Source organism: Miniopterus schreibersii (genome assembly GCF_964146895.1).
Source record: "Miniopterus schreibersii genome assembly, chromosome: 8".
NCBI classification, from domain to species: Eukaryota; Metazoa; Chordata; class Mammalia; order Chiroptera; family Miniopteridae; genus Miniopterus; species Miniopterus schreibersii.
The window spans coordinates 41,946,795-41,972,840 of record NC_138109.1 but is presented as its reverse complement, the minus strand read 5'-3'; the positions used below and the strand labels follow the sequence as shown (position 1 = coordinate 41,972,840).

Genomic DNA, 26,046 nt, shown 5'->3' with positions numbered 1-26,046 from the left:
ACCTGGGTTCCAGGTTCAATCCCCACCCCTGGTTGGGGTGTGGGCAGGAGGCAACAGACTGACCTCTCTCTCTCCTTCCACTCTCTCTAAAAATCAATGGAAAAAATATCCTCGGGTGAGGAACAACAACAAAATCAACACAATTATTTCAGTAACTAATCTCTTCTTGCACTGATGCACTTTTCAACTGGCCCATATCTTGAATCAAAACTCAGTAAAATTATTATTAGCAGTACTACATTCACTTCTAAACTAAATGTGTAACAGAAATACAAAGCAGTAGACATGGTTAATCAGTTAATACATTACTACATTTCATGAAAAGTTATTGTTCTTTAAGTGTTCTTTCTTTTAAAGTACAGAAATTTAGACCAAAAATTTAAACAAACAACAGTAATGGTTGATTCCTTATCAAAGAGCTGACTTCTAGAGTAAAGATTACTGTTTAGAATGAAACACTGTGGAGCAGATGGAGCATGCAAATAATCCAGATAGATACATTAAATGCTGATCTGACTACTGGTCATTTCTGACTAGATCATAATTGTAGAAAAATTAGGAGAATTCTTTCTATGTATAACATATTCTTATCTCAAGAGTCAACCACTTCTTCAGACCTAGGAGGCACTGATTAGAGAAAGCAAGGCTTATGAATATATCTCAAAAAGGTAAGGGCAAAGAAAGTAGAAAATGAAAACTGAGGAAAAGACTAGGAGAAATAAAGATGACCATGAAACAAGCTAAATTTAAGAAAGGGTCAGGACAGAAAAAAAGGAAGACACTCAAAACAAGTAGTATAGTGACATAATTACTGTAGTATATTCATGAACAGGGCCCAGCATTACAAAACTAATAACCTAGAACAAAACCCCATTACTGCTGAGTGAGATTTCAGAGTAAGTTCAAACACAGCAGTAAAAACAATACTAGAATTTTAGGCCCTATATTAGGTAGTAAAAATTATACCCCAACTATAGCAACCAGTGACACTTACTTGTATCAAAATATTTACATCGACGTGGGCGGATTATTTCCTGCGCATCTTGAGAAGCAACAGATTGTGATGGATCATCATTGGAAGACTGAGTTTCATCCTCTTGACCTGATGAATCCTTTATATTCTCTTCCTGTGGAATCATAAATTAAATTCCTTTAAGATGTAACCCCTCCTCACCCCAAAAAACCTGTTGGGAGATAAAAGGTCACCATATTCCAAATACAACAGAAGACTAAAATACACTGACTGTAGCATAGTGTCCTGGGTCAAATCCTGGAACAGGAGAAAGGACATTAATGGAAAACTGATAAATCTGAATTGTCTATAGTTTAATTAAATAGTATGGTACCAGTGTTGATTTCTTAGTTTTGATCAATATACCATAGTTACGTAAGATGTCAACATAAAGGAAAGTTTTGGGTGAAGAGTACATAGGAAGTCTCTGTACAACATCAGAACCTCTTCTGTAAATCTAAAATTATTTCAAAACAAATAATAAAAATGAACAGAACTGCAAATTAGCCTTTATTACTTAAAAACATAGTGTTTTTTAGAAGTTGGTACAAATTTATTTAGAATATGCATTGAAAAGAAATCTGAATAACACAGATGAAATTATTACCCCTTAGGAATGGATAACAGGGGACTTCTAATTTTTATAGTGTATTTCTATATCTTAAATTTTAATATTTAAATGTATTACTTCTAAAATCAGAAAGAAGACAGATTATAAAAATAAGTAGTCAAAATGACTGTATTCAAAAATTAAAACTGACAATAAAGACTACAATCTTAAAAATTTGCGTATAAGCTTACTTTATTTTCTCCACTACAGCCACTATTATCATCATTATCAGCATCTTCATCATCTTCACCTTCTTCTTCCTCTTCCTCCTCTTCCTCATCTTCTTCAGGTAGTCGGCTAGTACTATCATAACCATAAAGGCTGAGAAGTTCATGAATTGGCATGTCGCCTTCCTAAATAGACCAAAATAAAAAGTTAATTTCTGAACAAGTAATATTTCATATTCCTATACTTCACAAATCTGTATTCATTCCATACAGAAGAATGTTCTTAAATCTGTATCAGTAATTCTCAAATCACAAAAAGTGAAACTGAAAATAATTCTGAAAGCTAAGAAAATTCTAGTCTTTTAAGAATTTTTTAAGAGACTGACCAATTAAAATTGTTCACAACAAAATATTTAAGTATAACAAACAGGGACATTGATTTACAACTATTTTTGTATGCAATCAATTCAGTTAATGTACACCATCAGTTAATACCATGTATGGATGCTCACACTTAGGAGCCATATATGGAAGTGGGGAAATAGAATAATTAGAAAATAAACAGACTGTAAACTAATATATCCAGAAAGGGAGATGAAGTTCACAGCCCACCCAGCCAAATACATTAAAAGAAAACAGCAATGATATAGTACAGGAATGATACTGAACTGCATTAGCCATATATTCTTTTCTAGAGTAATCTATAATTACATATAAAACCATCTCATGCAATCCCTACTATTTACCTTATAAAATTGTTATATTATCTCCATTTTATAGATAAGAAAACTAAGGCTGATAGATTAAGCCATTTCTCAAAAAAAGTCATATAAGTTACAACTAGCGTAGCCAGATTTCAAGTCTAATTCCAGAAGTCCATACCCTTATCAGTATACCATGCTGCCTCAGCCAGGGATCTCCCCCAAATCCCACAAAAACATACCCTGAGGGTGAGAAATGAAGAAATATCCATGTGATAGTAAAATGAAATCGGCTTCCTGCAGAAGGTACTCACTCTAATCAGTAATCAATATGATTACTGATATGAACTGTCAGGGAAACATGACAAAATTTTGATTCTAAAAATACTTAACCCAATCACCTGAACGTGTTACACACAAGCACACACGAAACCCTTAACAGAAAGAGTCAGTTTAGAAACTAGCAAAAGGGTAATCATGAAACAAAACATGTTGTGTATTTCTCCAGCAGTCTTGTAGTTTTATTCATGGGCAGAAATAAATCTCGCCCATGTTAAATATATTGTTGCGGTAGAGATGGGTACATCAAACTAGATGATATAACCCAATGACACTAATCACGTAGATCATATAATTAACTCCCATCACTCAGAATTCGTGTGCAAGAAGCAACTATTACAATTTTTAAAACCTTTCTTATAAAAATAGGAAAAGAATGTTGTTTTAACACTTCTACTTCACATTATAAATCAATGTTCTAATTAAAAGTCAGTTTGAGAATCTGTTTCTGAAAGAGAAATCGATTCTAAAATCCCTGACTAATGACCTACGGTAGCCACAGCCTGAAAAGTGGCAACTATGTCAGGCAAGGTATAACAACCAAGCTGAATGACCAGCTGGTATACACTTAACTGATATCTTATATTGTGATTCTCAAAGTGTAAATAGCACAGTGTTTGAGGTATTGAAGGATCTAGTCCATGCAGATATCTGGTCCATGTACCAAGGATCTGGTACAAGATACAGAAATTTGGGAATTAGGAGCCAAGATTTGAGAAGTAAAACAGAATTCCGAAACTAAGAAAAAAGTAGAATAAGAGAAGATAAGAGATTGGTTTTATACACAATAATAACAAAAAGCTGCCATAAAGTATCTTCTATGTGCCAGGCATTTCAAGGAGAGAAATAAAAGCACAGTGAGAATATTACACAATCTTATTAGATCTTTAAAAGTACCAGATAGGAATGCTTTTTATTTATTTATAAATATTCAGAAAACCAAGCAAAGAGAAACATCATGCACTGACAGAGACTTTATTACAATACCTAGACCTCCTAATCCCAGCTCATACTTTCCATAAACTCATTCTGCACCACAAATTAGAAGCAGGTTTAACAACTGAAGTCACTACTATGAACAAGTCACTGAAGTCACTGGTACGAGTAAGGGCAAAACAAGGAAAAACACTTTAGTATAAGTTTGCAACTGACATTTACATGGACCTTAAGAATTCATGAAGAGCTTGTTTCATTTGATTTCATCTTTAAAACTATCCTAATAACTTTTTAACAACTGAGTTAACTGATACTTTGAGAGATAACACAAAACAGGCAGGTTACCAAAGAAATGTCCTCAGGCTCTCTACCCTGTGGTCTGTCTTACCCAAAGGCAAAAGAATCACCTCGAGAGTCTATTAAAACAGACTGTTGAGTCTCACCCTATAGTTTCTGATCTTATAAATATGAAGTGGGGCCTGAGTATACACATTTTTAAAAATAAGTGCCAGGTGATACTGATGCTGCTGGCATCAGTATCTGATGAGATCAGATTAAGAACCACTTATCTCATAGTTCTACGATAAAATACCTACAAATCAGCATTTCCAGTGGGCGGTAATAAAGCTTGATCGTTATCTTTAATAAACCTTATCACTGATATCTGGCATCTAGCTCAGTTATGTGTCAAAAGAATTGGTATCATACTAACTGCATGGAAAGAAATTTTTATTTTTTAAATCACTATCAAGAATGTGGAATGTCTGACATCCACGGTTAGGTTAATATTTTCCCCTCTTGGATACATATTTGAGAAGTGTGACTCACTTTATAAAACTTTATTTCTCAAAGAAAATTTTACCAACACTTCCAATATTGACTAGGCAGACAAGTGAGAGTCAAAAGTGGCTGATCACAGTGCATTTGGAGAACTGCTTTAACTTGAAAAATAGTAATAGAACTTGCAAACAGAAAAACGTGAATCAAGTCAGAAAAAACTACACAAGTATAGAAACAATAATGAATAGGTTACCGTGATTAGAGTAGAGGATATCTGTAATAACTAAAAACAGAAAGTTAGGGCTGGCATTTTAAACTATTTTCTCTATTTTATTTAGTTTCGAAAAAATCTGTCACATTCTACTTTTGATTCAGTTTGAGAGTAGCTGTTGAGCAGTGATTGACACTATGGCAGGGCTTAGGGAAAATACAACCAAATGCTCAAGATGGACATAGGCAGGGAGAGATTTAGTTTGCCTGGGAGACTAAGCTAAGTTGGAATTCACTGCTTTAAGTCACGTGCAGTATAATCAGAACATAACCTAAATGAGTGGTTGTGGTAAAGAAAAATCTTAAGAGGCCTTGCAGAAGAAATAAACAGGATTTATAACCATGGATTAAGAGTGATCAAGAGGTCCTAGTGACAGTGAATCTCTGGTTCTAGGCATTCCTTGGACCCAGATACACATTCATATGACTTCTAAAAAATAATAAAAACAATAAACTTCTAAAGAAGTTCTAATATACATCTAAAACGTTTATTCTCAAAGTTAGTTTTAGGTGGGTTCTATCATGTATAAGCAAAGGAATCCTTGCCTATTCCATCAAGAAAATGCTTGCTTAATATAAAAACAAAGTATATAGTGGTATTGTGCTTCTGTTTAGATATTAACTTTTTTCTTAACCTCTGTCACCCAATATCAATTTAGTAAGCAACAGTCAGCAGCAATAAGTTATTAAGTAACAGTCATGGCCCACTGTGGAATACAACATCTAGAGTTTGACAGTAATATGAAAAGTATCCTACTTGATCTAGAGTATAAAATGAAGATCTTATAGCAAACACTGGGCTAAAACTATAATAAAAACCAACATCAATTTTGCTGAGGAATCCTCACTTTCAAATTCAAATAACAGTGTTCCTACTATGTGCTAACTGAAATACTTAAAGATTTAGTAAGTATCATGTAAGAATCATTTTTTGTTGTCCACTCCCAATCTACTTTTATACTCTTTTTCCAGGAATATTCTTTTCTCCATTCCAAGCATGTATTATGATTGAAAGCCTCCCCTAGATCACACAGCACCTGACCCAACTGAAATTACTGCATTCCCTAACCACAGGTTTGGAATGGGAACGTGACCCAAGTGTGGCTACAGTTTGTTTCTAGGTTTTTATCAATAGCAATTAAAGAAACACAGACTATCTCAAGCAGTAAATCTGGGAGACCTGGGAACTGACAATGTATGAAGAAAGCTGGCCTGAAAAAGGACATCACCATATAGAAAAGCAGAAACAAAAAGCATGTTTTGGTGGCACTTGAGTCCTTGAGGTCCAGACTTTACCCTGTGAAACTATGAGTTTTAAGAGTGCATTTGAAAAACAGGGTTAAATCTGCATATTGCTATTTCTAGCCAACAAAAGTCTATTTACTATAGAAATGATTCCAACATCCCTATTAAGATCACCACAGTAAATTCTAACCTGTATATCTAATTATATTAAAACATTTAAACGTTGAACTTATATAATTACCTTTTACATTGGTAAGCTTCATGCAAGCAACCATAACAATACATATCAAAGCTTCCTCTATGAAAAGCTAGTTTTCACTTAAAATTTTAGAATTCAAATGAAATGAACTGAAAACCACAAGCTATGCAGTTACTGATTACTCATGAATGAATCAACTGTCAGAATCCTGCCACAATTATATCAAAAGTCCATTTCATGCAACAAAAGTGCCAGGTAAAAACACTTTGCAATCCATGGAATAACTAACTATATGTTTAGCTTCTATAAAAGCAAGTAAAGATAAAATCTTGCTTACTTTTAAAATAAAAACAAAAACCAGTTTGGTCTGGTTCATACCTGAAGATTTTATAACTACAGTAAATCCAACACACTGGCCCTGAACTAGCTTAGCTATAGGTTACTGATGAAGGCACTGGTGATTGTGTGCTACATAAACCTAAGCCTTACTTAGTTAGTCTGGGAAAAGTTAGAAGTATCTGAAAAGGTTTAAGACTGTCTTGTTGAAAATAATGATGAAAGACTGGTTCCCTTGTCTTTCTCTTCCTTTCTATGTCCTCTATAAATAATTCTATTTTAATTACTATTTCCTAAGGAACAGTCGTTTGAAAGCAAATTTTGAGCAGCTGTTATGGAATGGGGAAGGAGGTAAAATAAAGAAAAAATGAAAAGACAATCACATGCCCAAAATTTCAACAAAGCCTATTAGTAACTTTATGCTAATTAAATGTAATAGCCCATTTTCTGAAACAGAAAACAACAATCATTCCATCTCATAATCTATTATAACCTGTACTTAATTATGTCCTCGAGTAGTTAATTACTTGCGTAATGTAGAATGTGAAAAGATAGAAAATACAAGATTTTCCTTCTTTTATCCCATGGATGTATTATTCAGAAACAGGAAACTATATCTAAAATGATAGAAATCTGTGTGTATATACAGGCAAATAACTGAAAATAACTGCCTTTACATTTCATGAATATATGAAATGACTGTGATTATTAAACCATTTGTTTCCTCTGACGTTCACCTAGGTTCTGAGTTATCCAAGCAAATTATCTGCGTTTTGAATGACTTTCCAGCCTCTTCTATAGTTCTGACTCCAGTTTCTTCATGCGCTTTTTAAACTATTCCTGAAGTTTTCATAACTACAGTCATGATATTTTGTAAATGATGCACCACATATATGATGGTGGTATACCACAGAGCCTGGGGATCGAGCCTGCAACCAGGGCATGTGCCCTGACCTGGAATTGAACCACCATCTCCTGGATCATATAGGTCAATAATCAACCACTGAGCCACGCCAGCCGGGTGATAAGAGATACTTCTGTAAACAGAAATAGACTTATTTAGAATAAAGGAAGATGACTCCTTGGTTTCTGACTTAGGTAACAACGTAAATAGTAGTACCATTTTTTACTGAAGTGAAAGACAGGGAAGGAACAGGTAGAGATGAAGAACATCAATTAATAGTTCTGTTTTGAACATTTAAAACTTAAAGATGTCTATTGAGATATCCAAGCAGAAATGTCAAACAGGTGGTTAGATAAACAAAACTGGAGCAGAGAATACAATAGTGCTAGAAAAAATGAACTAAGATACTGAGCTTACAAACACCATGAGAAAAGATTAGATCAGACCACCTAATAGTTTAGCAATTTTCAAATGTGATGTGCATACTTAATGAAGATACAGATTTGAGCCCCACGCACCGACTCCCTAACCCCCATGAGATTCTGCCTCAGTATGCCTGGGGAGAGGCAAAGGAACCTGCATTTCTTAGTAAGTCCAAGAGTGATTCTGAAGCAGCTGACCCTCATATTACATTTTGAGAAGCACTGTTCTAGAGTCAGAAGAAAAAGTCCAGAACTAAGAATTGAGAAATTCCAAATTTAAACCCTGGGTAAAGGAAGATGAGTCTACAGAGGATAATGAATAGGAACAAGTGGACAGGAAAAACTGGACAGTGGGGTACTCCAGAATTCAAGTAAAGAAGGGAGTGGTAAGTTGGGTCAATCACCACTGGCAATAGAGAAAACCGACTGATGGATATGATAATAAAATCATTGGTCATCTTAACAGGAAGGGGCAGAGCCCGGCCGGGCATGGCTCAGCGGCTGAGTGTCAACCTAGGATCCAGGTGATCAGGGTTTGATTCCCGGTCAGGGCACATGCCTAGGTTGCAGGTTCAATCAATTACTCTCTCTCATCATTGATGTTTCTCTCTCTCCCTCCCCCCCTGTCATCTCTCTGAAATCAATAAAGATATATTTAAAAAAACAAAACAAAACAAAAAAAAAACAGGAAGGGGCAGAGACAAACTACAGCACTTTATGGAATAAATGAGAAATGAGGAAGGAGATGACAACTCTTAAATTTTGGCTATGAGGGGAGTAAAAATAAAAGGCGCAGTAACTGGGAGAGGACAGGAGGTGTGTAAGAAGGAATTTAGGATCCTTTTACAGCCCATTTTTGACCCAATAACTGTGATGTTTTACAAAGTAAGTACTTGAATTCTATTTTACATAATAAAGTTACTTCTTCAAAAAAAAGCTTTTCAGCCTAGCAAGGCATGGCTCAGCGGTTGAGCGTCGACCTAGGATCCAGGCGATCGGGATTCGATTCCCGGTCAGGGCACATGCCTGGGTTGTGGGCTCGATCAATGACTCTCTCATCATTGATGTTTCTATCTCTCTCTCTCCCCCTCTCCTTTCCTCTCTCTGAAATCAATAACGATATATTTAAAAAAAAAAAAAAGCTTTTCATTTCAAACTTTAAACATCCCACCTATGACCACATAGAATTTTTCAGTATCAAGTGTATATAATATCCCTTTTCTCTCAAAACATAGGTAGAGAACCAAAATTTCAAGCATTTCCCCTCTCCACAAAAAAGTTATCAATGCTTCATCCTCTAGTTCTTACTGTTATTTACCCTTGCAAGATCCTCTATTTCAGAACTGAAGTTTGTTTCTCCTTCCATCATTTCTTCTTCTTCTAATGTTCGTTCATCATCAAAATCATGAACCAACATGTCAGCTGATGGATCAAATTCATGGTCATCTGATGTTGCTGAACCTCCTGGAAAAGAATAATTTTAAAAGTTTAGTAAATCAAATTAAGTTTATCTTATAAATATTAATATAATGTATGTTATCTGAAGCTGATATAAGTCAAAGAAAAGCTATGCACAGCAAATATTTGTTTTCTGAAATTCTTGTCCTTACTCATACCTCCCCCAACCCCCGCCAAATCTTCTGTAAGGAATTTAAGGAATTCTTTTTTGCCTTGTCTCATCTTTATACACAGTTAGAACTGGGGGGGGGGGGGGGGGGGTAGGAGGGTATAAATTTTAAAAAGTATGTACAGCATTTGAAAAATATTGTAATCTTCTAAACACGAAACCTGAGTTGTAAAAAATAAATGGTCATATCAAAAAGTGATCTTTTGTGTGGGAAAGTTCACAATTCTTGATCATTTGATTGGTATTTAATAGACCCAACAAGTATGAACCCCTACGGTTCCTGAGAATACATAGGCATGTAAAATATGTAGCCATCTGAATATATAGTCTAATGAAAATAAAGCTGCACTCAAATATTATTCTTCTATTAGCACTTCCATGAAAATTTATTCCAATAAGTAGGTAACTGTCCTTAACTTACTTAGATGATTTTATATGAAATAACTCAAAGATAAAATATAAAAGCAAAATGTACTAACATTACATATAAAACTCTTATGAAAGGCATTAAAAATAACCTAGTAGGTTAAGCTAAATCTATTTTTAGCCTGGTGCCTGGAGAATATTGCTGTACTCAATAGGTCAAGCCTTGTAATAGTAGATGGCATACATATTCTGTAAACCATCCCCACATCTGGCTATTGTCAAACATGGACTTAAGTTTGCAAAAGCATTGTTTACTAATAAACAAATAAGTTATTTAACATTAAAAAAATCAACTTAAGTTTAAACTGTTAAAGGTTGTATTTATAGATGCACCTACCCTTCCATTTCACTCCAGTTAAAGAACCAATAAGTAAAACAAAGCGATACAGACGCTGGTTTGTTGAAATACAGACTATTGGGGATAAGGAAATGCAGAAGACTCTGGGTTCTTGTCACGTCCCACAATTTTTAGAGTAAGAACCATTTTTGGAGTGCTTACTATGTGCCAAATACTATGTTCAAGCACTTCACATACATTATTTCATTTAATCTTCAAACAATCCTATCAAAAACAAAAAGAAAAACTTAAGGCTCAGAGAGTTAAGAAGCTTGTTTAAACTCATAGAGCCTGTAGGTGGCAAGGATGGAATTTGAATCCTGGGCCTGCTAATTCCAAAGCCTGTGCTTTTAGTGCACTCCAAGCCTCCTGTAAGTCTCAGCCTCAGAAACAGTAGGTATCCTGCCTCAAAGAATACCTGAAGAGAGCCTATGCTTACTATAAGTGAATATCAAGCCAGGTCAGAAAGCAAAACACTTAGAAGCCATTGTACTCTCTGAAGAACATAATAAAATATTGACTTTAAACATAAAATAACTAAACACGTAACTGCTAAATCAGGTCTCATCCTACAGTACAGTACAAAAGAATTAACAAATTATCAAAGTTTTAGAATGATTTACAAAATAAAAACATTTAGAAAAGCATATTACCTTAATTTCTTTTGAAAATTAAGAAAAATATGGCATTTTAGTACTGGTTGAGGGACTTGCAGTTTGAGAATCACTAATTTAGTCATAGCTTTTTGGTCCCAATCATTATCCCTTCTGAGTTTTTAATGGAAAACACTCCAAAAACTTTCAGTTCACCTAGCAATCAATCTTCTAGGACACTCAGTCAATAATTATGTATTCCTATAGATGATACTATACTTTTCTTCTCCCCTATACACAGAAAGATACTAAAAAGCCTCACACAACCCCTGTGAATACTATTATCCTAATATAATTCCTATTAGATGCAAATATTGTCACAATAACTATGCTTAATTACTAACAACTTACCCTCCTTTACCAACTTAAGAAAAAAAAAGAAAATCGGGCTCACATGAGTATACAGACCAAATCATGAGTATTATACGACTTCCCTAAAGTCCCTCATTTTTTGTCATTACACTTAAAGCCAATTACATTTAAGGCCCTGCCACTTCCCTCCCGACACGGAATAGTTTGGGTAAACCTGTTCTCCCTTCTCACTCTAATTCCTTTCCCCACATATACACTGTATTGTTTCTTATAAACTTTCAATTTTTTCTTGCCTTCATGTGACTTCTTTGTTTGACTTCTTTTTACCTTGTTGTTTGGGACAAAATAACCATCCTATTCCTTTTACTAAGGCCCATTGTTAGGCTGTCTCATAGGAAAAAAAGTCTCAAAAGTAAATTATTAGGGGTAGGGAGTCTGATGCTTTGTGTAAATAAATATTATATTTCAGAGTTACAGCCAATATCAGTCAGTGCTTTGTCATAAAATTACATTCTACTGCAAAATTACTAAAAGGTACCTTACATTATTTCAAACATTCAAAAGATAAATTCAGTTTATATCATGTGCACTCATTAAATTATTTTATTACCTCCCCTCCCTAAATCCCCGCCTCTAATGGCTACTAGTCTTACAGGTTAAACCTTGTATTATGCCTCCACATTAGTTTATTTGGTGGAGTCTATAGACAAACCACTTAACCTGGGTCATGTGACTATTATTACTAGAATGAATTCCAAAGTGCAGATGTTACACAGGACACAGCCTTTCACCAGTGAGCCAAACACTTTTTTAAATGAAGCCTCTATCCTAATTTTCTCCAACTTATGTAGTTAGTATTATTTATAAGAATAAATATTCCTTTGGGCAGAAGCACTATCTATCTTAAAAGATCTTCCCTAGTCTAAAACAATTAAAAAATCTAAACAAAAAACACCCAAAGATTCAATCTGTTTGTATAAGCATTCAGCAAGTAGTAAAGAGCACCAAAGACATTTACATTCTTTAAGCTGCTGTATACTTCCAGTTCAGCCTGGCCTGATTCAAATGCAATGGAAACTCAGAAAGTCGTTCATTATTTTATGTCCCTATGTATTACCTGATGAATGTCTCAAAACTTCACAGAACAATATCTAAAACTCAGTCTATCGACAATGTCACAACAGTAACAAAAACCAACTACAACCTATTTTTTCAATGAAAATGATTTCTGTTTGAAAGAAAAAGAAATTAGGAAAAATTGCATGTCCTATAAAAGATATGGTAATCTAGTATTATCTGAGGTCAGACTCAACCATCCAGAACATATTTATAAACCAGGAAGTTGAAATAAATATGATAAAATCAACTGTGAATTTAGCATACTAGTCATTTAGAAGGAATCTGGAGGTATGCTAGTTCAACCCTACTTGATGCCTTATACTATACAGAGTACAATGATATATGTTCATGAAAAGAACTGTTCTATTAAAAAAAAAAGCCAAATATCATGTTAAGCATTTTTACAAACTTTCTAAAATTTAAAACACAGAACAGTAACTGCTTCAATAATCTGGAAAATTCAATAATACATAACTAAATATTCAATAAATGTGAGATGTTTTCAAATAAAATATTACAATGCCTCAGAGAGCTCCCTTTCTCTCTCTCTCTCTTCTTAGCTATATTACCCTGCCACTTAATCCAAGTATTTCACTGCAGAAGGCAGTACTCCCTCTCAGTAAAGTCCCTGGACACTGAGTCAGAAAAACTGGTTGGTGCCAAACTCTTTGCTGACTGCTATTTAGCTCCTACCAATTGCTGCCACACAGAAATCCTGTACCAGTGGAGCTGGAACCTCTGATTGATCATGAGAAGCCTAAATCAAGATTTTTATATAAAATATTTAAATTTTTTAAGATCACTACACTAGCCAAACAAAAACACATTTATTTGTCGCCCAGATTTGGCCCAAAGATAACAACTTATAAGTTAGGAAAAAATTAATCTGTCTTGTATTTGAATACAAAAATCCAAAGATATATGGTCACAGGATAAAAATTGATCCTATTGAAATATAAAAATAACATCCTTAACCTACAACATTAAATATTCATTTGTTGAATATTTTCCTTATTTTATTTTTCCTTCCTTCACTAAATGTTTAATAATTTCTCTCTCAAATAAAATACTTTGACTTTCCTATACAAGCCATATTTCTAAGCAGTTAGTAATTCCTTTTTTAAAGGTACACTTCATATGTACTTCAAGTCAAATAGCAATTAAAAACTATTATGAAATACATGTGAAAATTCATCAAAAAAAAAAAAAAAAGAGAGCCCACAAACAGTCATGAGGTTGAACTCAGAGCAGCCTCACCTGTATTTTCATGGGCAGTCAAATATTTCATCCATTTTTTTCCCAGAGAAAAGAAGCGTTCAAAAGAAAAGGAAGTCAGATGATAGTCTAACTCCTCTAGCCTTTATGCAACTAGTAGGACAAATATTAGTCAAATAGAGATTATAAAAAATATAGAAAATACTTACCTGGACTTGAAGACTCAACAGATGGCTAAGGGAGGAGAAAAGAAGAAAAATTAGCATTTTTGTGTAGTCATCTTTACAAACATTACAGGAATTATTCAATGGCTAATATGACATCAAAAACTACCCTAAGTTTTAATGTCTGACTGTCTAAGACGAACAAAAACTTCCCATATAATCCTTTCTGACATTGTATTTATTTAAACACATAGGGAAATTGAAAAACACTCCTGAATCTAGAAGCAAAGACAGTAATATGAAATTGATTCAGATTTTAAAGGCAAATATGGGTCCCATAACATATGTAATTTAAGAGATGTGACTTAGATCTTGAAACTTTCTGAAATATTCCCTCATATCAATACAGGAAAACTATGTACAAGGCTTGCTATAAAGCTGATCTCTAACTTAAAATGTGTGTGAGTCCTGGCCCGTGTGGCTCGGTTGGGTGTCATCCATTGTACCAAAAGGCTGCCGACTGAGTCCCAGTCAGGGCCCATGCCCAGGTTGCTGGCTCGATTCCCGGTAGGGGGCATGCAGGAGGCAGCCTATGTTCCTTTCCCACCCTCTCTAAAAATCAATAAAAATATATTTTTTAAATATGTGTGAGAATGGAGGCGGAAACAATTTAAGACATTATTTTAACTAAAAATTATATTGCAAGCAAGCAGATGGAAAGATTAAAATATTACTTAAGCACCAAACAGCACATTAGGTTAACTTCACTAACAAACAACATACTTGTAAATTATGACAAAATTAGCAACCTTTCATGCTAAGTCTAGAGAGGTTAGGTTATCTGATAGAAGACCACAAAGACTCCAAATTATAATGCTCCTTCTACTGTACCATTCCACCTCTCAAATTTAATCACATACATGTTGGAAAACTTAGAAGATAAAACTGTTAGTAACTTATTTTAGTAATATCTCCACTTGAGAGTTTGTGGCTATATTTTATCTTAATTAAATTATAACAAAGTCATCTACATAAACTCCTATAAGATAAATTCAGTGAGAAACTCAAAAGATGCTTCAAATGATATAAACTTTATCATTAAAACCTTATCTATTCATTCAGAGCTATCTATTTTATGCCCAATAGAAGTAAGAGACACTAGAAGGCCAAAACACTATCGAAGAGATAGGGAATATTCTAGTATTTTCCTTCTTTCTCCCAAATAATGGTACAGAAAGGCAACAACAAAATAGAAATGAAGAATGTGCTCAATACTTCAAAAGCCCAACACATTTTTATAAGGTGTTAGAACTCCATTTTGAAAACTGTCCACATTATGCTACTGTAGTAAGTGCCCAAATCCCATGTGGTGACGCAGTTCTTTTAAGGCACACTTTTTCAAGGGCCCTATTTTCTTCTTTTAATTCTTACAAGAGAATGGTTCTTGCCTATAGCATTGTCTTATTCTAACAAAAAACTGACAGTATTTAGTAATACATATTTTCAAGTGTCATCATCCTTATTTAAGTTACTCTGCCACAACAATCAAACAAAGTGTTACTTTTTAATTCAGTTCCTCTAATGGGAAGCTGAAGAGTAGGGTGAGTGAATAGAATAATGTAACCATAAAAAGGGTTTCTAGTTTGCTTAACATCTTTCAGGCAGAACTACACATTTCTAGCTGAAAATGAATTTAACCACCATACAAATTTAATCAATATTTTCAAAAATTAATCTTTTATTTTGTGTAATTATACTTTATTTCCAAAGTTTAAGTACAACCTTGGTCCAAGGCTACAGCAATGTTCGTGACTATCTTCACCTGGTCTCAGATTCACTATCCACAAAGTAGCCTTACAACTCTGTTTTTCATTTTTACTAAACGTTTGAAACAGGCTTGCTTGGCATAAAGAAGAAAAACCAGCATCTTTCAAATGAGCAGCTTAAAAGAAATGTTCTTTGAACATTTAGTTGTTTTTGAACACTCCAATAATTATTCCATCTAACAGTCTGCTAAAAATGCTTTGTGATTAAAAATAAGTTATTCTACTGAAGAATAACTGGTACATTTTCATTGATGTTAGATATTGGTAATAACAGAGACATTGAATTGTGAATAGTGTCTGTATACTTTAGTTTGTAAAAGGCCTCAAACAGCACTAAATGCCAATACCATACTGATTGTTATTTTATTGGTAGTTACCAGTTTAAGGTTTTAAGGTTACAAAAAAGCCCACAAATATTTTCCATTCACTAAGATACCAAATATCTCGAGGACGGTAGCATTTGTAAGTACAGCTGGCATAAAGTAGAACACCCAGTGTTAAAAGATAGCATTAATGATCATATTATGTCAGACATACTGGAATGTTTCAAAAACCATGACTTGACTGATGCTGTATCTAGATTAGGATGGGGAAGGGAAAGTAGGGATGGTTTAACCTACACATACACATTTTAGTATTCTATATTCAAAATAAAATTCCATTGTATTGATTTGGGAAGGATGGGAATGACATCAGTTTCTTGAAATTATATCCAGTTAAATAAGATCATTAACCAATATAACCCCAATAAATTTAATTTAAAAAAAAGAAAAACTATGACTGATTACTAAATAAATAAATTTGAAAAAGGGGAGCTTCTGGAAAACTGGCATTTGAAAACAGTTTATACTGTAAAGATTACTTCTGCCCAACCAACAAACAAAATTAGTATCTTTCAAAATATGAGTTTAGAATAATAATACAGGGCATTTCAGTATGGAATGAGGGCCTTTTTTATTTACGTATTTAAAACTAGTTTACATTTATATATAGGACTATATATGGTTATATGATCATAACCATAAACCTGGCAATAATACCTTCCCCGGCTACCTAATTTTGTATCTCAGCAAACCCAGAAAGATAGAGTGACTTATTTAGGATTCCATGGTAGATGAAAAAGGTGGAACTAAAACCTAGGGCCCAATTCCTTCTATACCTCCCAGGTAAACAAGTAAAAAAAATTTCTCTTCATTTGCTTTCTCCTTTACCCTTACTTTACCCTTATTTTCTTTTTCTTTTTCAAATGGTTTTCATCTGTCCAAAGGTTTAAAATGTGACTGCAAGTCATCATTGGTCATGTCAGACTATTATCTATGTCTCCTTCGGAAATGGTATCTCTAATACCCTCCAGGAAAACTGCAACAATCTACCAGCAATGACTACAGTAAACTGGAGAAGAGAAAGAAGGGGAAAAAAATAAAACTAAAGCCATACAGGTACTCACTTGCAACAATATCAAATTTTAGAAAAAGCTCAAACGATTAAATGTAAGCAGTAAAGATTTTACATTGGGGATTAAAATTATTTTAAATGAACTCATATATTATTGGTAAAAATACGAGTTGGTTTAACTGCTCGGGAGATCATTTTGCCAAAATGAACTTACCCTACTGATATGCCTAATAAAGAACACGAAGATGTATAATGTTCATCATCACAAAGTTGTTCATAGCAAAAAGCTGGGGGAAATTTTTAAAGCCCACTATTTAATTAGTTAGAAATGGAAATACAGTTCTTCCAAGCAATGGAACACTATTAATCCATCAAAAAGGACACAGATGTTTGTATTGATTAATATAAAAATACATACATATGTATGTTTGTGTGTCTATGGGGGGGGAGGGAGGGGGGGAGGGAGGGAAGGAGATGTGTAGAGTAAGGGAGTAAATTGGGCTAGAATATACATAAAAAACTTTTTTCCCAAAAGTATATACAAGAATCTGTTAACAACAGTTACCACTAAGGAATGGGTCAGGGAGAGAAGGGTTTTTTCATTTTATACCTCTCTGTACAGTTGGGATTTCTAACTATTTACAAGCATTATTCCTTGTTTCTTAAAAAGAAAGTCAATGAAGATTGTCTTGTAGAATTATGAGACATTTTCATTTTCTTCCTTTACTCTTTGTTAAAAAAACCTAGTACTCACCACTATTTTTTCTTTACCAAGTCTGTAATTCTGAAAAATAACCTAGTTTTCTTTTAGGTACATACATAATTGTTTGAGATGGAAAACGTAACACCAGACAGACACATACACACAGTATGAGTAGGCTAAATCAAATTTAAAAAATGAAACCTATTAACTTTTATAGCAATTTTTATACCTTGACCCATATAGTATACAATTTAGTCAATCAAGTTGTTAATAGTTGTAACAAATATTCAATGCCTCAGATATGTTCAAATGATTTTATATTTTTCTAGCACACGGTGAGAAATATCCCATACACCAGAAAACTATAAATTGGGAGAGAGTAAAAAAATAAATAAATAAAGTAGAATATTACCAGTATTTAAAAATAATAAGGTAGTAAAAACATGAAGTAATCTTTAGATTCTTTAATTCCAGGCAATCAAGAGCATATTAATATAACTGTCTGAATTTTTCCCTTCAAACCAATTCTGCCGCCATTTCTTTAAGTGTATGTCACCTACTTAGTAACGTAGACACTAAAATGGAGATTCTCACACAGATGGGCGTGAGAACAGAAGCCAGGAAGAAGCTAAGGGCCTTACTCCATAGCGGGAAAGGCAGAAGGGACTATGCCAAGAGCTCACCATCCCTCTTCCTCCATACAAAATTAAATCACTTAACTTTGCTGTTATCCTGAGGAATTCCAGAGCATAAAAAGGTTAAGTAATAACTAAGTCTTGGAGTAAAAATTAACAAACTTACTATAGTAGTAATGACTTAAAGGATGAATTACTATTATTAAGCTTTAGGAATTCAGAAGCCGAGGTTCCAGTCTTAATTGTGCCACAGACTAACTGCAGGACCTAGGACAAATTACAACTCTTTGCTTAGTTTCATTTTCTCTAAGATTTAAATTTCTTCAAGTTTAGTTCAAATTCCTTTACAATAAAAGTTCTTTACTTTTATTATGAATTTATTGTAAGACATACTACTACTAAGGAATCCTTAGCCAAATGGATGGGATATGTTTAACAGACTCTTCAAAATTTATTTTTTTTAATCTAGGACTATTGGGAAAAGAGGATCTCAATTTGCAAAAAGCTTTCTAGGGGCACTACTTTATGAACGGCACATCTACATAAGCATAATTGTAAGTCATTCTTCTAAACCGTAGAATAAGTCGAGCACAATGGCTGCCAAGCAAAGAATGGTACTTGAACAGTTTAATCACTGCAATTATTTTTGAAACCATTTGCAAATCTTTTGAAATGTACAGGGGACTCAATCTGAAGTTCAAACAAAGAAATTTCTATACAGTTAATTACTTTTCATAAAGACATGCTAAAGTTCCAATGGCAACATTGTATTTCCAAATTATCTGGGAAACTGATTAGTCTCACAAGAATTCTCTAAAACTAATTCACGTCTATATATTCCCCATCAACCTTTCCTACCTTATCAAGCACTTTTTTACCTATTACTTCTTCTGAATTAAGCTTTTAAGGAATCTCATGCACTGATGTTCTTGATTACTTTCGATAAATCCTTACTAACTCTGAATTATAAATACTATAAAAAGAAAAAAATTTCATTACCAATACAGAGAATTATTTAAGATCTAAATTCATTGTAGCAAAATAAGTTTTTAGAGTAGAAATTAATTCTATCAAGAATAGCAAGATGATCACATTTCCTTAAAAAAAACAAACCCAAAAACACTAAAAAAATATTAAACAAGGAGTATGTTTTTAAAGAAATGAATGAATAGATGTGATAGTGAATAAACGATTATGTATAATTTTTGGAAATATCAGAATACATAAAACACAGAAAAGCAAGTCCATTAAATTTTCTTCTCTTTACATAACAGCAATATGGCCTAAGTGAAAAGATAGGTCTTGCGCTATGCTGTGGCTTTTTTTTTCCTAGAGAAAAAAAGTCCCTTATGTGTTTACAAACTCTGAAATAAAGACAAATTGTTTCTTCCCAGAGGTCCCTACACCACGTTCCTTATAAAACCCAAAGGATCAACTATTTCTTCCTCTTATTCTTTCTTTCTCACTGCCTTTGTAAAATTGTGACTGCCCTGTAATTTCAAGTGTGACTAGAAGAGTCTTCTTTTAGAATGTTGATAAATAACTTTAAGGGATAATAAAGAATGAAAAATATTACCAAAAAGTATTTTTAAAAGGGAGCATATGCCATTTCTTCTAAGCATACTGTTTTTAATGTTACCGCAATTTGAAGAATCATTAATTAGTTACTTCCTATTATGGATTGAGATGATCAGACCAAGTATGAAAAAGTGGTATATTCTATTTACATCTAAAGTAATTTGTATTCAAGAATTAAATACTTTTTGGGGTGGGGGACGACAAACAAACAAGGCCAGGGTCATTCTCCTATGTAGGAAATAACAACCAAAACCCCCAGAAGCATATAATACCTCCATTTTTTCCTCTGGAGACATGCTTCTTCAATAACCTGTTTTCCCCTCAGATTTATTGAATAAACGCATTTTGTTGCTTTGCACTTACTGTTACTTCATCAGTTAGCTTCAATCCTCAGGTTTACTTAACCAAAGAAATAAGAGCCAGCATTTGAATTATTTTACCACATGGATCATAAAGAATGAATCTCCAGAAAACTCACACAAAAGCAAGTAAAAGCACTTTATAAACCAAGCATTTCTCCTTCATCTAATTTTTTTAAATGAGCAGTCACTAAAATCATCTTTATTAAAATGCTGAAACCAGAATATTATAAATTAATTTTACTTTTCACCTCTTCAGCTGTTTTAGATTTTTTGTAGGACACAGATGAAGGTTTACTCCACTCTTCTTCCAAATTCACTATCAAGAAAACCATCTACAAGTAACTGAAGAATGTAAAAGATGAATTTTTTAAAGATACCAGGTCCCTAAATAAATGTGCTGAAAACAAAATTCAGGGTTTTTCTTCTTAAAATTGAACCACGCAAGTGTTTTTACAGAATGCAAGTTCCATTCTCTAAGCGATGCAATTTTTAAGAAAACTAAAATATACACTTGAAAATACTAGGAAATGACTGATGATTCAAAATATTGCTTTTCCTCTATTACACTAATGCAACCATCTTTAACTTCTAAAACAAGAAAGAAAATGTTAATATACTTCCATTTACGTAGTAAGTTTTCAGTGTGCTGGGCAGTGAAAATTTCTGGGTGAGGTTTTTTAAAAATTTAAATTTCACCATATTTTCATATAGTAAGTTACTTTCCTTCAGTAATATCTTGCTTTAAAATATGACTACAGAACTTAAAACTCAAACCATTGTGAGCAGCACAACTAGGGAAGAAACCACAACACCTATAACATGGCAAGCACATTGCTGCTTATCCAATGAATACTCACTGACAGGATGATCCAATAAAGACTATTTGATAAAATATATGTAAAGTCAGCTACATACAACCCCTCCCTCCTCTTATATATGAAGGGAAAAACACTTAAGACTCACCAGGACTAAAATTCTTTCAGCTGAGTGGACTAAATCCAGTCACATTTAAGTAAACACAAAGTACCATGTTTTCTCCAATTCATGTGAAATTAAAATACAATTCTTTAACCACAAAGAGCAAAGAAATAGAATATAAGGTTAAATTTAATCTTAAATCTGAAAAATTAAATGTTTTAAAAAGAATACTGGTAGCAAACAGGCTGGCTACAGCAAAATTTCATCCTGTTTAATAGCAAATACTCCAGGACATAAGTATAAAGCCAGTTTCCATAAGGCAAGCAGGAGCATCCTAAGAACCATTCCAGAATACAGTTAACGCAACAGGTACATGAAAAGACCTCCAAATAAACTTTCCTTAATTTAATCATGTTTCTGTATTCCAAGGTTTAAAAAGGAGGTATTATGGTTTTGATAAAAGTACTCTCCACTGACTTCAATTACCAAATAAAAAAGACAAAAATTGGGGGCTGATGGTAAAAAGTTGCCTACTTCCTGAATCTGTTTTTGGGTGCTTCTGAGATCATGCAAATGGCAATTCACACAAGAGAAATGCCTTATCAATCATTAATAGTGGCTGTACTCAAAGAAAACAAAAATCTAAATATATCACACCTCTTGAACTGAAAGGTAAAGAATAATAAAATTCTTCCTGGGATAAGAAAAAAGTTTTGTAAAAATCGAATGTTTACGGCTTAAATCAGAAGCAAAAATTTAAATCGCCAGTTCATATACTAAGGTCAAATTAATCAAGACAGTGTTGTTTGTCCACCAGTTTGAGGCCAAATATTTAAAATAAATACCACCGAAGAAAGGGGGGCAAAAAAATACCAAACAAAACAAACTTCCCCAAGGGAGAAAAAAATATATTAAAAGACAACGATCGACTAGATTTGGAATGGGGTGAAAATGCCAGGAAAGGGAAATAGGGGAAGGTAAAAAGCCACTCTGCTGAAATATAGAGAAAAAAAGAGGTTCTTTCTACCTTGGGGCCGAGGGATGGAACAGTTTGGAGAAATGGGGAGACTCCCGCATCCTAGAGGGCTGGATTGCGAAAGGCCAGGTTCATTTCTCCAAGCTCATACTATCTCCATCAGGAAAATTAGTTATTCCAAGGCCGTCCAGCCTTGGGCTTTCCCCACCAACACGGGCTGGCTGTCAGCAGCGACGGCGGGGGTGGCGCGGAAGGGCGCAACAGCATCTCGGTCAGGGAGGGAAGAAACTTCGCAAGAGGAAGCGGCAGCTCCTCTCTCGGCCCCTAGAACCCGGCGGCAAAGTTGCGCCACAGGCGCCCCCGCTCAGCGGACGCCCCCGCCCCGGGTCTCTCCCCGCACGCAGTACTACGCAGCTCCCGACCCTTCAAACTGTCCCCGAAGTCCAACTATGCCTCCGGTCCCTCCAGCCCCCGCACCCATCCCAACTAAGTTCCAGGAAAAGCTTCCGCCCAGAGCGCGGCCTGTTCCGGACAACAGGTGGGCAGTGGCGCCAGCAGGGCTGGGCCTCTCCTAGCCAGGCCCACTCCACTCCTCCCCGGCCGGGGCCCGGGAGCGCCCGGCTCCGGGACGGGGAGGGGGAGCTCGCTCCCTTACCTCCGCCATATTTGCCGTACTGACGGGTCACATCGCCGCTACGGCCACAGCTGGGTCACGGCCAGAACCCGGATGTGAGACTCGGCAACGGGACTCCAGTCGCTGCCGCCTCCCGCCTCCTCTCCGCTCCCGCCGCCGCTGCCTCGGCGGGAACGCGCAGAAGCAGCCCGAGCGCGCCCACCACGCCCCACTCTGCCCCCTCGCGGCTACCCGGCGGAGCTGGACTGGAGGGAGAAGGCGGCGCGCGCGGGAGCGGGGACTGGAGCGCGGGCCCGCGGCAGCCCTCCCCCCTCCCCCTGTGCTGGGCGGCGGGGGCGGAGTCAAGGTGGGTGTGGAGGGAGGTGGGCATCTCAGGAAGTCCCAGACCTGGCCGATCCGCGACTCCAGCCAGGAGAGAGGACTCTCGGATCTAGAGAAGTCAAGGGGTGCCAAAGGCACCGCCTCTGGCATTCACGCCGCAGGGAAAAAGATACGTTATATTTTACATGTAGGCCTTTTCTGAAGTGCATTGCTGGAAAACGGATGTTGCTGTGATGCAACAGCGGCAAGTAGTGCGCTTTTAAAGCAGTTATCCCTTGACATATATACTCCTCTCTTGATTGATTTGCAATGGGAAATGTAAAATTCAGTATCTCAAAATGTTAGCGATACGGGCAGAGATTAAGAAAAGGGATTGTGTTAGGTAGTCTGCCATCCTCCTCGCTTTGCTTTTCCTCACACACCTGCTGACATGCCAGTAACAAGTAAGTGTGCAATGGTCGAATTTTCCACTAGAGAAACAATTTTAAATGTGAAATATTGAAAAGCTGCTCTTTGATGGACATAATCTCTGATTTGACTGCATGTAGGGAGAACTTATTTGCAATGCCTACAATGCCTGCAATTTGAAAGTTTATTATAACATATTGGCCTAGAACTGTCAATGGGCCTTAATGCCAGCTCTGATTGCCAGAGCCAATGACTGCAAAATAACAAATATATTTCACTTCCACTACTAAGGTACATACTGGCTAATGCAAAGGTGATATTAAAACATACATTAACATATTTTACTAAACCAGGAGTTTAAAAGTCTTATTTCAAAAGGACAGCCCCCCCTCCACAATGTACAAGGGTTCCTCTCAATGCAATTTTTTAAATGACTACCAAAATCACCAAGTTAACTATGAAAACTGCTCATTCTCTCCAAATAATGTAATGCCAGTGCTACAATATATTGCACAAATGTGCGCATATAAAATTTTTCTTTAATACTTAACTTACAAGGCAATATGGGGGAGGCTGTTTTCTTACGGTGTTTGTATTCCCTTAGAATTCTAGACTGTTAAGCAGTTTCCTATTTCTAAAGATTCAACATTAACTTGAAATTCTTATGTCCAATAATAATTTGTGCATTTACAGATATATGAAGTAGCTGCTAAGTGAAAAGACATTACCTGGTAATTTGACAGGAAAAGAGTCCACAGACAGTCTGTAAACCAATTAAACATAAACATCTGATGCACATTTTCTACTGAAAGAAAAGCAAGGGAAAGAAGAGAAAGGAAAACTTTAAGGTTCCCAAATCTACAAACAAGTTTTACCATAAACTGTACTGTACAGTATTTTCATTTTATTTTTTAGAATACTTATATAAAAGTGTATTTCAGGATTCCTTGGGGGAATAAATATTTTAGCATAGATATATAGTTTTTAAGTTACCCTGTTGAATTACCTTAATCCTTAGGACTTGAAATAAAAATGGCTTTTTAAAGTCAGTTCACAGTCACATAATTTTCACTTTAGATGTCTGATGGATACAGCTAAAGGCAAAGAACAGTGGATGTGCATAGACTTGAGGTGGGTAAAGATAAAAATAATAAGGGGCCTCAAGGTAGAAACTCAGGCTTTATAATACCATGATGATAAAGGATTTTCCATTTAAATACGAAAGCTAATATATGAAATTTCTGTAGCTTGTTACCAAAAGGAAAATTTTAAAGTGTTGTCAAAAATGTAAGGTACAGGAATAATTTGCTTGCTTAGGCCCATTTAATCTTTGATTCTTCAGTTAAACCATCAATAAAAGTCCCAACTGTGATAAAAAGCTGGGGATCACAGCCTCTTAAACTACTGAATGAATTCTGAAATTGTCAGGAAAAACGAGGTCTGAGAAGTACTTGAAATGGGTATTAATGACAAGTGACCTTTAAGTTTATTAATACTGTGTATTAATTTTACTAATTTTTAGTGGCATTATGGTATAGAGGGAGAAAAAACCTCCCTCTACATTTTTCTCTTTCCCATCTTTATAAAAGTGGGTCCAGTGACGTTTGGAGGGGGGGTTCAGAGATTCTAAATGTAAAGAGAAACAGCTCCAATACTGTAGGTCATTGGTACCATGTGACTACTAAATTCAGTATAGTTCTACTCCCATTTTATTCTAGGGATATATGTTTACAAATTTTAGGAGCCACCTTAAGGAAAGTGAAGTCTTTTTCAAAACTCTTGATTACCTCTTCAGTATCAAATATGTAAAAGTTAAGTATTCATTAGCCATAGAATCTTAGTGTTAGATGAGACCTTAAAGGTCTTTGGTCTATTTCTCCCCTCTCTAGGTAGGAGTCCCTCACTATGTTTTCCTACTCACTACTAGGCTTTTCTGCCTATGTTCAAACACCTCCAATAACTCACTGTGTCATGAAGAAGCTGCTCTTCTCAAAAATAAAACTCTAATTTTTGGAACATTCTTTTTATTAATCCAGCATCTACCTCGTTACTTCCATCCATTACCCTGAGTTCTTCAGCACTTTGGATTAATACAACAGATGTCTTCTTTGTATTCAAATGCAAACAGTCAATATTTATACTTGGGTTAACAAAAAAATAAATGTTGAAAGACTACTGATATCAGAAGAGCTGAAAACAAGACATGATAGAGTTAAAGGCATGAGAAAATTCACCAATACCTATGAGTTGTGTAAAATTATTATGGTTTACAGTATTTATTAATGTGACATTCAGAATAGTAGTTCTGTTAATTGTAGTATATGTTTAAAGTTAAACTAAAAAGTGTGGTTAATTCCAATTTTATGTGAGGTTTGTGGCTAATGTCCCCCCCCCCCCAAAAAATCACTATACAAAGCCTGAATAAATGCCTCTTTAGCTCCCATTCCCCACCTAAGGCTTTCTATTTTCAGGGAAACTAACATTAACTTTTACTATATTAAGCTACTCAAAACTGC

At 35.1% G+C, this 26,046-nt stretch overlaps 1 protein-coding gene across 11 annotated transcripts in view; it reads right to left on the bottom strand.

Moving 5' to 3' along the window:
- Positions 1–26,046, bottom strand: part of MIER1 (MIER1 transcriptional regulator) — a gene marked incomplete at its 5' end in the record, with an annotated part of 52,139 nt that overhangs the window by 23,639 nt on the left and 2,454 nt on the right. For 4 of the 11 annotated variants that reach the window (XM_081144703.1, XM_081144706.1, XM_081144707.1 and 1 more), the window contains 4 exons: positions 995–1,127; positions 1,814–1,975; positions 9,240–9,385; positions 13,820–13,844. In XM_081144703.1, coding sequence (XP_081000829.1) covers positions 995–1,127; positions 1,814–1,975; positions 9,240–9,385; positions 13,820–13,844 — 466 coding nt within the window. Of the gene's footprint in view, positions 1–994; positions 1,128–1,813; positions 1,976–9,239; positions 9,386–13,652; positions 13,690–13,819; positions 13,845–22,218; positions 22,672–22,822; positions 23,123–24,258; positions 24,349–24,849; positions 24,946–26,046 lie in introns of those variants that run through there. The other 7 variants (XM_081144704.1, XM_081144705.1, XM_081144711.1 and 4 more) reach the window with 7 other exon arrangements.